This window comes from Asparagus officinalis, chromosome 2 (assembly GCF_001876935.1).
Source record: "Asparagus officinalis chromosome 2, Aspof.V1, whole genome shotgun sequence".
NCBI lineage: Eukaryota > Viridiplantae > Streptophyta > Magnoliopsida > Asparagales > Asparagaceae > Asparagus > Asparagus officinalis.
Window position 1 is genome coordinate 31,580,942 of NC_033795.1, and position 15,696 is coordinate 31,596,637.

A 15,696-nucleotide genomic window follows, 5' to 3' on the forward strand; every position below is an offset into this window, starting at 1 on the left:
AGGGGCATGTTAGGGTAAAATTATAACCCTGAACCTTCATCACAAGTTTGGAGTTTTGGTGTAGTGGGAGGGGCCTTTAGCAGTATACTTCCTTTTTACCTTGACTTGATTTGTTCATGTTTTCATTTGGTTTGCAAATCAATCATTTGGTCGTATGCTTACTAATTATAATGATGTTCTAATTCAAGTCAACCTTGCTCATGGCTCACCTCACTGATCAATTGGATTTTATTGTTACTATGTATATACTTATATATTGCTTATATTCTTTATGCTCATTGCAAATCTTCATTCAAATGGGAAATAGGAAATACATTTATCTTGCTTCAGCTAGAGCAGTTCCATGTTACTCTGTAGATGTTTATTTTATATCCCGGCAGTGTTACAATAGGTAAGAAATGTAGTCCTTGAGTGTTTCTTTTTACCATGTCACAATCTTATCCAGACTTAATAGCCTATCACTCTGTTTCATGACTTCTTTACTAATATCTCTTACTATTACAGTGCTTTTCAAGATGTCAAAAAGGAAGACGGATGACAGCCTTAGTGTTCTTCATGCAATCCTTTTTGGAAGAAAATCAAATGTAATATTCTACTGATGATGCTCTACTGATCACGAGAAATATACAACTGTGCATTTTGGTCTATACATGTGCTCCAACCTTTATGTTTTCATATTTTATCTGTATTTATAAATCGAGATATTTGTTTTCAGGTTACATACGTGAAACGGAACATCTTACAGTTCTCTGGATTTGTCTGGGCTGGGAATGAGGTACAATAAAAATCATCCGAATCTTCTTTTTATCACATTGACATCATTGCTAATGTTTTGCCCTCTTTATCCCATCATGTGCTCACTACTAGGCTACGTCATGTGCAGGTTGATTGATGATATATACTTGTTGGTGTCAGTACTTTTTACCTATTGCGTCTGAGCAAATATTAACTCTTTAGATGAAGTTGACTTTGTTTTTGAACAATTTATTTAACAGTCAGAGCATATACGTGGCAGGAAAGGGAGAAGATGAAAGTGAAAGAGAAGCTTGACAAGTTTACCAAAGACAAGCTGCTGGATTTCTGTCAATTATTTGATATTCCTGTACATAAGAGAGTAACCAAAAAGGTTGATTGTTTGTTGACAGATACTGTTGTTGCAGTTTTCTTTTGTTACTATTGTTATAATATCAATTTACATTTACACTTTTCTCTCAGGAGGAAGCCTCAGAGAAATTATTAGAATTTCTCGAATCCCCTTATGTCACCAGAGATGATATACTTGAAGAACAGGTTTTAATGCTCATCAATGTTGAATAACTTGTTTAAAGCCCTTGGTGTTTGAAGGCTTCGTGACATTTTAGTTCAATTTTTCTTCAGGAAGGCAAAAAACGAAAGAGGAAAGAAGAAGATGATCAGAAAACATTTAGCGAAGAAGCATCTGATAAGGAAGAAAATAAGGTATTAGCTGACAAATCAATAATTTTGTAAGTATCTATAATCTGGAGATACTATTTGGCAAGTCATGTATCCTTGTTGCACTGCTGGGTCATTATTTTTGTGCCATAACAAAGTTATGTTCATGGATTATGATACTTATTGGCACTATATCTTTCTTGCTTGGTGGCTTTGAGTAGGCATCTCCATTAATTGATGTCTTTATTAGGTTCCATTTCCGTGCTCATTTCATTTTGATTTTTTTTGTCACTGTTCCATTTTTTTTTTTCAGTAGTAGGTGTTCTAACATTGACTATGCTTATATATGGCATTCTCTTAGTGTTGCTGATAACCTACTGAGTTATTTAGGGTAATGAGGTTTTTCGCGTGGGTATTTTTTGGGGGTGGGGTTGCGGTGGCATTTTAAATGATGTTATGTTATTTCTCGTCGTCTCCAAAGTTGATTAAGTTGTGTTTTTTGGGCAACTATGCTAATTATACCTTTTTGAGACAGTCCGTCTGATTATTGGTATCATTCAGATTGCACTCGATAATGCTTCAGCTGAACTAAAACTTAGTCTGTTCTTTTGTATCTAAATTATTCTTTACAGGCAATGTTTTAAGAAAGCTCCCACCTAGGCTCCCGCCTAGGCCTAGGTGGTACCTAGGCACCTGCCTAGGTCTTAGGAGTGCCTGCGGGAATGAGACCGCTTAGGTCTTGGTCGTTCGTTAGTTGTTGTTGCCTCCACATCCTTTAACCTCGTCCAAACTCCTTCGGTCTCCTCCACCGACTACGAACACCTACTTCAACTCTTCCGACCTTCATCGAAACCTCCTTCGCCATCACCAAAACAAAAAAGAAATCCTCTTAGTCCTAGAACGCCTTAGATCCCAGGCGCTAGGTGCCAGTTTGACACTTAGCTGTGCCTAGTGCTTTCAATAACATTGATTGTAATTACAAAATAAAAATAGGAAAATGCCTAGCCCAAGTGACAATTCCTACGCCTAGGCCACTTAGCGCTTTTAGTAACCTTGTTTACATTGATGATTTCATCGTTTCATAAGGATAGATAAATATATCAAATCAATTTTTAAAGTGAGGTAAAAGTAAAGCAGCCAATATAAATATTGGGAACCAAAGCGAAGGAACACAAACTCAAGGTGAATGTGAGAGAAATGAATACAAATTTGGAACTAAAACAACACAAACAAACACACATCAGACAACCAAGGTAACGTGGTTTGGTCACAACCCATGCCTATGTCCACAACAACAAAGGATGTATATTTCCACTTTATCAACAAGAAGATAACAATATACGATAACACTTAGAGGTTTAACAAAGCTTGAGCCTCTAACAACAATGGAATGAATGAATGGATAAACATTAAACACACAAGGGTTACCTCATGAGCTCAAAACCTACTATCCACTTGTTGAATCACCTTCTAACCACGAGGATCCAAGTCTCCAATATAGGGTAGAATATTGAACAAATTTCTTCTTTCTCTTCTTCTCTTTCTTCTCTTCTCTCTAAGACTCCACACTTAGAGAGGGTAACAATAGAGAATCATGAAAGAGTCAAACTCTGTATTTCCAACTCAAGCCTTCATACACTTAGGTTCTCAACCTAACCACGAGTGGGTTGAACTAACATGACCAAATTGTTGTCTCTTGGCCGAATTCCAAAAGTTGAATATTGAGCTCAATTGCATGTATGGACCCAAACCCAACAATCTCCCCCTTTCAATGCTCACGTGAGGTGATGCCAATGACTAATTATCTAGCATTCATGTCAATCCTCTGGAAAAATACTTGGTCATCATTTGCATTCTCTTCGTGAAAATGTTAGTTCATGTGACTTGCTCCCCCACTTCATCATGAGTAACATTTGATGTAGATGCTTCATCACTGGCATTGCCTACACCATCTTCTTGAACACCTTCAACATCATGTACCATTGGAGAAGAAATCAGATCAAAATAAACAAAACTGTCTAAGAGAATGAGCATCCTCATCATCTTGCACCCACTCCTTATTGACTTCTTTTTTTTCTCTCACATATTTCATAGTCTATATTCCAACTCATCACTGATTTAAAAAACCTCGGTCTAGTCCGCCTAGGCGGTACCTAGGCCGTCTAACTAGCCTAGCGCCTAGGTGATACCTAAATTGCCCACGTAGGTTTTGGAAGTGTTTAGGGGAGTATTGTCTGCTTATGTTGACTGTACCCTTTAGGCATTTATTGTGATTTTCTATATTGCAACCTTCACGTCCTCCAACCTCCTTCAAACTCCTTTTACCTCCAAATATGAACACCTCCGTTACCTCCTCCGACCTTTACCAAAACCTCCTCGATCACCACTTAAATGAAGAAAGAAATCCATCTAGATATCAGTTCGACACCTAAGCTTTCTATAATATTATCATTTACTATCAATTATTGTAATTAGAAAATAAAAAAAGTAAACCTCCTTGGCTCTCGGCGATGGGTCCAATGCCTAGGCCTCCTAGTGCTTTCTATAATCTTGTTAGTTATTATTTTTGCCATTTAGCATTTAAGTATGCATGATTTATTGTGGATCGAAGATTGCTATCTATATTTTTTGTAAATTAATATGAATGTAATATATATTTTATCAATTATTATAATTAAATAATTTAAAAATAGCCAAACGTCTGGGCGTCGCCTAGGCGTACACCTAGGCATCGAGGCGCTAGGCACTGGCTTAAATGCCTAGTCCGCCTAGTGTCTTCTGTAACATTGCAACCCATCATTTGAATATCCTAAGAAGATATATTGCTTTTACTTGTTCTCAATCTTGGATATATTCTCTTTTGGAAGGCGGATAAATGCGTCGCAACCAAACATCTCAAGTGTTTGTAGGAAACATTTTCCCACTCTATACCTTTCAGTTTTCCTCCATAAGGCTAACAATCATACCTGTGTTTTTATACATCATACCACAAAACGGACCGAAATCTCTCTCAAGCAATTCAACAAACACCTTATGGAAGACCTAGCTCTGATACCACTTTGCTGGGAACTAAAGTGAAAAATTCCAAGTCTAAGATCAATGTGAGAAATATGAATACTATTGTGGAATCAAGACAACACAAGCAATGACAAATCAAACAACCGGCATGACGTGGTTTAGCCACAACTCAGACCTGTGTCCACAACAACCAATAGAAGACCTTTTCACCATATCAACAGTAAGAGAACAGTATATAATAACACACAAAGCATTATAAAGCTTGAGCCTGAACAATAATAGATAAATGGGAGACATACAGGGGCTACCTCATAAGCTTCAGACCTACAACTCACTTGTATAATCATCTCCCAAACACAAGTAGAAGGATCCAAGTCTCTACAATAGTTTAGAATGTGAAACAAATCAACCAAGGTGAGCTTCTCTACAAACCCTAACCTCCTTTCCTCCTTTCTCTCATCCTCTTTCCAAGCCCCCACTCTTGGAAAGGATAATGATATCAAATCATGAAAGAATCCAACTCTTCATTTCCAACTCAAGCCCCTTAATGACTTAAGTTCTCAACCCAAACATAAGTGGTTGAGCTCACATGAACAAATTGTGATGTCCCATTATATGACTTAAGTTCTTAACTCAACTACAAGTGGGTGGAGCTAACATGACAAAATTGTCATGTCCCTTGGCCAAATTCTATTGACCAAATGTTGAACACACTCGTGGGTGTGGACCCAAACTGAACAGGAAGTGCCTAATAGCTCCCAGAGATTTAACATGCTCTCACTTACAATTGGCTTATTTCGCCTTCTGGAGATAGTAACTCAAAAGCTTTACCTAAAATATGGATGTTATGGTAATGCTATTCTAAAAAGGCTTGGAAAATAAACTGCACAAGTGAGAACCATGCAAAACTATGGGTTAAGAATAAGATTATGGATTACGCAATGCTTTCAAAAAGATAGAAAAAGATAGAAGGCAAGAACTTTAATGGATTTATTGTACTATATAAAAATTGCTTCACAAGAGGTGTGATACAGGTTGCTTACTTGTTGCTACTAAACATATGGGATAATAAAGGACAACTAAGGTGTTATTTTCGAGAGTTCCACATATATTATAGTATGAATTACACATGAGGCTATTGGTTGTACAGTTATGACATTAATGGAGTTGTAATGATATCAATAATTTCCAGCCTATCATGCTAAGCACTCCTTTTCAGAGTGTTATGGTGTGTAATTAATGAAATAATAAGGTGAGAATGTCCATCTGCTTAAGCAAAGCAAAGAGGAGTGATCAACAGGCTAGCTGACAAGGTACTTAAGCACTTGGGTGTGAGTGCCACCTTTTGAAACACTGCACCCAACAAAACATCCTTTATTCTGTATGATAAATCCATACCGTTTTCATTGGCTACTTGCCTTCAAAATCTATAGTCGCAATTACTGATGCGGAGATTCAGGCATCCCTTTTGCAAAGTTAATGCATAAAAATTCCTGGTTAGGATTTGTGTTTTCAACAACTAGGATTGGAAGTATACACCGAGTCTGTGCCAGGCTGAAGCTAACCTGCCCAAAAGTTTCAAGGTCCTGTTTTGAAACTGATTACGGCATATGTGTAGCAAACCAGCTTAAACTCCAACCTTTATTTCTTTCTGTTATAAGTTTTAAACTCTTGTATCAACCTGGGAACCATGCCCTCACATGTATGCACATACAAGATTTTGTGCTATACTCAATCTTATTTCACTATTTGAACTCTGCTATCTACCTGGCAGCCATGCCTTCAAATGGACCTCCACATGTATGCAGTATGCAAATTCAAAATTTTCTGCTGTATCCATTCTTATATTTATTATTAACCTAAGCACTCATGTTGTTTTGCGAAAATTATTTCTTTCAGAATTCAATTGCTGCCTTCTGATATGGAAGAGGCCTTTATGGTGTGCAGAAACAAAACAGGAGTTCGAATAACAGTGCACAAAATGGAAGGACTGCCAAATCTAATAAACGCGATAAAGGTGGAGGTAAATCTGGTGACCTTGAGGATAATAATCATGTAATAAGCAAGCCACTTGCCAAGAAAAAGAGTTCTGGGAAGCCCCTAGCATCTGGTGCCGTGAAGACAAAGGACCACATTTCATCTGTCAATAAAGCTTCTTCAACAAAATCTAATAAAAGCACATTAAAGTCCAATCTGAGAGCTCCAAAAGATGAATCGAAGACAACTTTAAAAAGCAAAAAAAGGGCACCTGCAGGAAGTAGAAGTAAAAAGGTACCATCTACTGAGCCAAACAGGAAGGAGATCAAGTCTGTTGCAAAAAAGAAGTCTGGTCTTCCAGTAAAGGATTCTGTAAAAGTACCAAAACATGTTACAAAATCTTCAAAAAAGAGTACTTCTATAGGTGGTAATAATAAGAAAGGTCGCAATAATGATAAACCATCAACTGGGGGGAAAAAGGCAGACAAGAAAAGAACCACAAAACTGGAGCTTTCCACCAAGAAAAAAAGTGAGTTTGAATTTTCTTCATCTGTGAAGTACCTGCAAAAATTTCTGTGCATTTTTTTTGGAAAGCTTTCTTAGTATTTCTGAATATAGTCATTACTGTAGTTTTCTGCAAATATGCTCTAGCTTGCTTAGAAAGACAGTGTTATGTTACTAGTGTGCTAATGCAATGTGGATAATATCTATGGATGAAACATCAATCTGCTAATTTCTTTATTATAATTTTCACTAGTTTTCCTGAAGGTTCTGAATATTGTTTTCATTTGCTCCTTTGTTTATGAAGGTTTTCAAGAATGTACATACTCATCTATAGAGAATCTCGTCATCTTCAGCCTTTTCCATGTACTTTTTTCTCTAGAGACTCTTGTAAGTTCTCCATAGTCATGTACTTACGCTGGTTTACCATGCTCTCCTGCCCCCAATTTCCATTGTCAGTAAGACAGCAAGTATGGGTGACCTAAGAGTAATGTTAAGTTGATAGCTTATCTGGATTTTTTTGTTAAATCTTTATGAACTGCATTTATAGATTAAGAATTTCACAGAAGTTAGATCCAGGTTAATGATAGAACCCTTTGTTTGCAGCGCAGACAGTGTATATTTTGCTGGTCCTGTGTTTTGTCCCTTGCTTAGAATGTATTATTGGTCATCAGTGAAAATCCCATATTCTTTAGTGTCAATGGCATCCGGGATCCCTTCGGTATTGGGGGAGATGTTACATGTAAATTTGATGTTGTGTCTGGTTATGCATGGTCCTATCTATTATAAAGACTCTTTCCTCATAGGCAAGATTCAACCTTTAGATGGTACATTTCTAGAGGACGATGTTATATGTCATGATGCTCCAAAAGATTTTCTGCATAGTTGATGAAAGATCCTCCCTTCGGTACTGGGTAGATGTTACATGTAAATTTGATGCTGTGTCTAGTTATACAACTTATAGATCATACATTGGTCCTATCCATTACAAGACTTTTTCCCTGTTGGCAAGATGGCATGTAACATTTCTAGATCACAGTAGGTTCTATCCATTACATTTAAAGTTCTAGGTGCCTAGATGGTACATCTCTAAAATGTCATGGTACTCAGAATGATTTTCTGCAAGTTGATGCAAGATACTCCAACCCCCACCCCCACCCCCCCACGAAAAAAGCCCCACCCCAACCCCACCATCGAAAAAAGTAAAAAAGAAAATAATTAAAGAGTGGAAAACCCTTACCATCACACATGTGCACATAAACACCTTTCTTCACATGCATAGGCTGAATCCTACAGATTGACAGTATATGTTGAGTGGCAATTTGATTTAGGTTTCAGTGTAAACTACAAAATAGTGATATAGAACCAAGAAAAAGGATTTATATTAAAAGACGTGGCTGAATGGTGCAAGGAGTGCAAAGCTTTGAGTGTTCATAATGGCTTACATAATTTAGCATAGTTCTACTTTTCCCAAGTGTACTGAATGTTTAATAGCGTTGCCTTTTTTGGATTTTGAACATTGCTCACAACATCCTTTTCTACGACTTGTTTGCATGACACAAGGAAAAAGAAATGTTCTAGAGAAAGTCATCAAGAAACCCAGCAGAGAGGAAATGCTTCCTGTGGTTGCTGATATCTTGAAAGATGTTGACTTTGAAGTTGTGAGTAGTCTGTTACTTGCACTGTGTCTTATTTTCTTGATTTTGCTCAGAGAAACCTAACAATGTTTCTGATGCAGGTGACCTTGAATGATATTCTGAAACAATTAGGTATTTTTCAGCTTACCTCTTGCTTTTAATATTGCCTAATCCTTTTAGTCGTCTGTAGTGAGAAACCCAACAAAAAAAGAAGAAGAAGAAGAATAAAGAAAGAAAGAAAGAAAGTAAGAAAGAAAGAAAGAAAAAATAGAGATAAGAAAGAGAACTCTAAAATGTTATTAGTCCTATGTTTGATCACTCGCCGTGTCAACATGTCATGTGCATTTGCATCCATACACGCAGTCATACTTTTCCCTGTGCAAATATAGATTTTCAATTTAGGGGTGTTTGTTTCATTTCCAAAAATAGGAAACCCTTTCTTGTTGTAAAAAATCTATTTCCACCCCTTTCCATGTGTTTCTAAGAAGCAGTTTTTTTTGGTTTGTTTTGGCATGAAAACATGGGGAGGAAAAGTTTTCTATACGATTCTCTTGTTTGTTTCAATAGGCAAAAATGGTTTCCACCAAAATATTTAATTATTATTTTGTTCCACCTAGAAAACCTCTCCCATTAATCTTATTATTTAATTATTATTTTGCACCCTTTCCATCCCTTTCATGCTCATTTCCTCTCAAGTTTGGTGGATTTGGTTTCCACCCAAAAAGTACGTTTTCCCTACCTTTTAAGAAAACTTTTCTTAAAACCTAGTAGTGAAACAAACACAAGAAATGGAAACCCGTGGAAAAAAAAATTCATTTTCTGACATTGTTAGTAGTTTTCCAAGCCTTTCCATGATTTTATACGTGAAACAAACACCCCCTTAGAGTAGCTCAACACTGCAAGTCACGTTTTACCAATGGTAATGATTGCCAAAAATTTTCGGTGTTTAGGTGGGGTCTTATCTATTTGCATCCAAAAATTATAAAACTGAATACTTTTTGGCTGAATAAAACATTATGGTTTAATAGTTACTACTCATACGATCTTCTTCTTTATAACCTTGAATCCACGCGTACACACGGGGATTATTCTGTGACAATAACACGATGATTTAGTACCTTATTTTTGAGCCAATAACACCAAATGTAAAGCAGGATAGTGGTTTGACGCTATTGCACTTGTATGCAGAAACTCACTTCAAGGTCAGCTTGTCAGATAGAAAAGGAGATGTAAAGAGCATAATAGAAGAGGTAATAACTAACATGACAGATGATGAAGATGGCGAGGATGCAGGCAGTAACTAGAATGATATAGAAGATGAGTCAGATGAAGGGGATGGTGGCAAATAGGGGATCGTCGAAGTCAGCTGATCTTGAAACTAACCTCTTCTTTGTAGAGTAAGCATCACAATTTATCACTGAAGGAATTTTCTCCGCTAGTGATGTGTGCCATAGAGAGATGATGTATTTTAACCAATTAGCTAGCTCAGTGTACAATAAAGGCTCTTGTTGTTCAAATAGCTCTCAATGTGCAATAGTTTTCTCTGCTTCTAGGAATGTATCTTTAGATGGCTGTGATTAGAAAAATGTACAATAATTGTGATTAACGAACAATAATAGCCCAATTCCCCTCTCTTCGATACCTCTTGTCTTGTAACTCTTCAAAATTTACCAGCTTCTTCCTGTCATCAGTTGTAGCCTATCGCTCAAGTCAGTTGATAACTTTGTCATGTTTTGATATCAGAGTGTGATGTTTCGTAGTCGCTTGCCAGTGGTGTTGATGAAATTGAGAAAGTCCGTATATAAAGAGTCCAGCTCCTCCAGGTATCCTTATAATCTACATAATAAACAGTTAACCCCAAAAAAAAAAGTTCTGTTATCTTGCGGGTGCTAGGATTCAATTGAGGGGCTGTTTAGATGGTTTACCAAAAAAATGAAAAAAAAGGAGAACTTATTTCATGACTTGAAACTCAAATTCGGAGGTTTGGGGATTGAAATGAGTTTCATGAAATGTTTGGGGATTGAAATGAGTTTCATGAAAAAATTGTTGTGGCAGAGCTTTTTAAAACATCTTTTACATAAATTATCAAAACAACCAAACATAAGAAATGTGAATCGCTTTTGGCCTGAAATTTTCAAAGCTAACGTGGCAAGTAGGAAAATTAATTTTAAGAAATGTAAATCGCTTTTGGCTTGAAATTTTCAAAGCTAACCTGACAAGTAGGAAAATCAATTTTATTTTTTTACAATGCTATTGTGAGTTATTATTGTATATATTCTGTTTTGGTAGTTAATATTCTGTTTTAGGTAGCTAATATTCTGTTTTAGGTAGATGATATTCTGTGCGATATCGTTTGATTGTTTCTAGCTGTTTTTTAGGAGGTTGTTTAGGAAGGATTGTGTATATAAATGATACGAGTTAATGAATGAAGGAGGCAGAGGTTTTCTCTCCCAAAATTCCACCAAAATACCTGATTTTGTTATGGTATCAGAGCCATGACCAACCACAAAGAGGGAACATCGAAACCTGAAACCACGAGGAAGACAATATCTCCTTATGATATTACTTCTCTTGACAATCCAGGCCTTTCAATCACCCAGATCCAATTGAAAGGAGACAATTATGATGAATGGGCTCGTTCATTTCGAACGGCTTTGAGAGCCCGGAAGAAGTTCGGGTTTGTGGACGGGACAATCAAACAACCCGACGAAGCATCAGGGGATCTTGAAGACTGGTGGACAATCAACTCGTTGTTGGTGTCCTGGATCCGAAACACCATTGAACCTTCTCTTCGTTCCACTATTTCTCATGTGGAAGTGGCGAAGGATCTGTGGAACGATATCAAAGAACGTTTCTCCGTCACCAATGGGCCACGTATTCAGCAGCTAAAATCAGATCTTGCGAACTGCAAACAGAAGGGAATGACTGTAGTAGACTACTATGGGAAGCTCAAGCAACTTTGGGATGAATTGACAAATTTTGAGCAATCACCTACGTGCAAGTGCGGAAAATGCGAATGCGATCTCGGTGCGATGTTGGAGAAGAAACGGGAGGAAGAGAAAGTGCACTCGTTTCTAATGGGATTAGATGAAACGATATACGGAACGGTAAGGTCGAATATTCTGGCGCAAGATCCTTTGCCAAGCTTAAACAAAGTGTATTCAACTTTGATTCAAGAGGAACGAGTGAAGGCCATTGTTCGCGGCAAAGATGAACGAGAAAATGTCATGGCACTTGCTGTACGAGCTCGAACTGATGGAAGAGACAAGGCTATGGTGTGTTCACATTGCAAGCGTAGTGGACATGAGGCCGATTCTTGCTTTGCACTGATCGGGTATCCTGACTGGTGGGGTAACAGGCCACGTAACGAAGGGAAAAATGGAGGACGAAGCGGGGGGCAGCAGTCTTCACAGCAGCGAACAGAAAGAGGTGCAGGACGTGGACGTGGTGCTGTGAGGAGCTATGCAGCTCAGACCGTCCCTGGAAGCACAATCACAAGTGCCTCTGAAGGAAACAACATGGGCTCACTTGGACTGAGTACTGATCAATTACAGGCGTTGCTAACTCTGCTAAACAGTCAGAAACATTCCAATTCCGAAAAAATGACCGGTAAGCAAGAGTCATGGATCATAGACTCGGGCGCGTCGAATCATATGACAGGAACTTTAAGCAATTTGCATAACTTGAGGGATATAGTGCCGTGCACTGTCGGTCTACCTAATGGAGAGAACGCAGTGGCCACCAAAGAGGGATCACTCAGCCTTGATGGAGGAATTTCTCTTGAGAATGTTTTATATGTGCCGGGATTAACTTGCAATTTATTCTCTGTGTCGCAATTTACTGATCATTCAAATTGTATTGTTCTATTCACTCAAAATATGTGTGTAATGCAGGACCACACTCTGAGGACGCTGATTGGTGCGGGTGAACGTCGGGATGGACTCTATTACTTCAAGGGGACTCCGCGCATTTCGGCTTTGAAGGTTGACAAGGTGGTGTCGTTGGACCTCTGGCATCAACGTTTGGGTCATCCGTCCATGCAAGTAATCAAGTTGGTTCCTGCTGCAGTCTTTAAGGAAAATAAGGATCAATTGAATAAATGTTGTGATGTTTGTCAACGCGCAAAACAGACTAGAGAAAAGTTTCCTGTTAGTGATTTTAGAGCTTCAGATATTTTTGAATTAATACATTGTGATTTATGGGGTCCCTATCGACATGTTTCTTCTTGTGGAGCATCCTATTTCTTGACCATTGTTGATGATTACTCGAGGGCCGTATGGATTTACTTGCTAATAGATAAGACAGAGGTGTCCCAGACTATAAAAATGTTTTTCTCCATGGTGAAGCGCCAGTTCAACAAACAAGTAAAAATTGTAAGGACTGACAATGGAACGGAATTTACTTGCTTGAAAAATTATTTTCTTGAGAATGGCATAATTTTTCAAACATCCTGCATTGGTACACCACAACAAAATGGGCGGGTAGAACGTAAGCATCAACATATATTAAACGTTGCTCGTGCTCTACGATTTCAGGGATGTTTACCTATCGACTTCTGGGGAGAATGTGTGTTAACAGCAGGTTATTTGATAAATAGAACTCCTTCCTCGGTTTTGAATGGAAAGACCCCTTATAGTGTTCTTTATGGTCGTGATCCTACATATGATCATCTCCGTGTTTTTGGCTCCCTCTGTTATGCTCACAAACAAGGGAGGTCAGGCGACAAATTTGATAGTCGGAGTAGGCGTTGCATTTTCATAGGATATCCATACGGGAAAAAAGGATGGCGTTTGTATGATCTAGAAGCTCATGAGTTCTTTGTTTCTCGAGATGTCAAGTTCTCTGAAACAGAATTTCCTTTTGCTTCTCTTCGTAAAGACGACTTGATTCTACCTTCTTATTCCGAAGATCCACCTATTGACTTTGGGGATTATGACGATTTGGGAGTGAGGGGGGGAGCAGATCATGTTGTGCCTGGTGCGGTGAACGTGGAATCAAATGAGCATGATGAACCTGAAATGTCCGAGGAGGAATTGTTGGGTCGGGGTCACAGACAGAAAAAGCCCTCCTTGTTGCTGCGTGATTATGTTACACATTGTATACAGAAAATGAGTCCATCCAAATCGACACCCAAACCACAGCGTTCCTCAGGTAATCCCTATCCCATTACACACTACGTGAATTGTAACAATTTTTCTATGCGACACAGAGTGTTTCTTACAGTGATACATGCAGAACGTGAACCTGTGACATATTCTGAGGCGGTAAAAGATGGGTGATGGCGGGAAGCCATGCAACGGGAGATACAAGCATTGGAAACTAATGGAACATGGGTGATAGAGGATCTACCAAAGAACAAGAAGGCTCTAGGATGCAAGTGGGTATACAAAATCAAGTACAACTCTGATGGCACAGTGGAAAGATATAAGGCTCGGCTTGTGATCTTTGGGAATCATCAAGTTGAAGGGATTGACTACACTGAGACATTTGCTCCGGTGGCTAAGATGGTTACCGTGCGAGTTTTCTTGGCCGTCGCAGCTGCGAGAAATTGGGAAGTTCATCAAATGGATGTTCACAACGCGTTTCTCCATGGAGACCTTCAAGAAGAAGTTTACATGAAGTTACCGCCCGGGTTCCAAGTTTCGGCTCCCGGCAAGGTTTGTAGGTTAAACAAGTCTCTTTATGGGCTTAAACAGGCCCCTCGCTGCTGGTTCGCCAAACTTTCAGCTGCGTTGAAGGTTTTTGGATTTCAACAGTCCTACTCTGATTATTCTCTCTTCTCCATGAGGAAAGGCGACATTCATCTTAGTGTTCTTGTATATGTTGACGATCTTATTATTGCCGGCAATGATAGCTCAGCTATCCGACAGTTTAAAGTTTATTTGAGTGACTGTTTTCACATGAAAGATTTGGGAGTCTTGAAGTATTTCCTTGGCGTTGAAGTTGCACGGAGCCCAGAAGGTTTTTTTCTCTGTCAAAGAAAATATGCACTGGATATTATTGCTGAGGCGGGTTTGTTGGGAGCTAAACCCGCACGTGTTCCTATGGAACAAAATCATTGTTTGGCTATGTCTACTAGCGACCTTCTTGCTGATCCAGAACCTTATCGTCGCTTGGTAGGGCGCCTGATTTATTTGTGCTTCACACGGCCAGAATTGTCGTACAGTGTTCATATTTTGTCTCAATTCATGCAACAACCAAGGGAGGATCATTGGCAAGCTGCGCTGCGGGTTGTCCGTTATTTGAAACAAAACCCCGGACAAGGCATTTTGCTAAGTAGTGCCTGTGACTTACGCCTACATGCATGGTGTGATGCAGACTGGGCCGGCTGCCCAACGACCAGAAGATCACTGACAGGTTGGGTGATATTTCTAGGTGTGTCTCCTATTTCCTGGAAGACGAAAAAGCAACATACTGTGTCTCGCTCTTCTGCTGAAGCTGAGTATCGTTCAATGGCCATGACTACTTGTGAGCTGAAATGGCTAAAAGGGGTTTTATTGAGTCTTGGCGTGTCCCATGTTACATCCATGTCACTGCATTGCGACAGTCAAGCCGCTTTACATATATCTCAAAACCCGGTTTTTCATGAACGGACCAAACACATTGAAGTGGATTGTCACTTTGTCCGCGATGCAATTGTCAACGGAGATATTCATCCCCGTTTTGTTCCGACCACTGCGCAACTAGCGGATATTTTTATCAAGGCTTTGGGACAACAACAATTTTCATTCTTACTTCGCAAGTTGGGCATTCGTGATCTCCATGCTCCAACTTGAGGGGGGGTATTGTGAGTTATTATTGTATATATTCTGTTTTGGTAGTTAATATTCTGTTTTAGGTAGCTAATATTCTGTTTTAGGTAGATGATATTCTATGCGATATCGTTTGATTGTTTCTAGCTGTTTTTTAGGAGGTTGTTTAGGAAGGATTGTGTATATAAATGATACGAGTTAATGAATGAAGGAGGCAGAGGTTTTCTCTCCCAAAATTCCACCAAAATACCTGATTTTGTTACGAATCAAGTACATTTGGTCCGTAGCCATCAAATGATATCGATTCTTGGATGGTTTGACTTAGGAATTTGTGCAATTTGAAGGTTGATATCTTTGTTCTGGTACATTGTTAATGCTATGGATTCTCACTGATATTT

At 38.7% G+C, this 15,696-nt stretch overlaps 1 protein-coding gene across 1 annotated transcript in view; it reads left to right on the plus strand.

Moving 5' to 3' along the window:
- LOC109830629 (neurofilament medium polypeptide-like) overlaps nucleotides 1–10,187 on the plus strand; it is a 15,079-nt gene extending 4,892 nt beyond the window's left edge. Inside the window, exons 3-11 of the mRNA XM_020397944.1 lie at nucleotides 505–584; nucleotides 716–775; nucleotides 1,016–1,126; nucleotides 1,216–1,290; nucleotides 1,378–1,458; nucleotides 6,379–6,937; nucleotides 8,473–8,570; nucleotides 8,648–8,678; nucleotides 9,735–10,187. Of these exons, the coding sequence (XP_020253533.1) occupies nucleotides 516–584; nucleotides 716–775; nucleotides 1,016–1,126; nucleotides 1,216–1,290; nucleotides 1,378–1,458; nucleotides 6,379–6,937; nucleotides 8,473–8,570; nucleotides 8,648–8,678; nucleotides 9,735–9,850 (1,200 nt within the window). The 5' untranslated portion in view covers nucleotides 505–515 and the 3' untranslated portion in view covers nucleotides 9,851–10,187. The remainder of the gene's footprint in view (nucleotides 1–504; nucleotides 585–715; nucleotides 776–1,015; nucleotides 1,127–1,215; nucleotides 1,291–1,377; nucleotides 1,459–6,378; nucleotides 6,938–8,472; nucleotides 8,571–8,647; nucleotides 8,679–9,734) is intronic.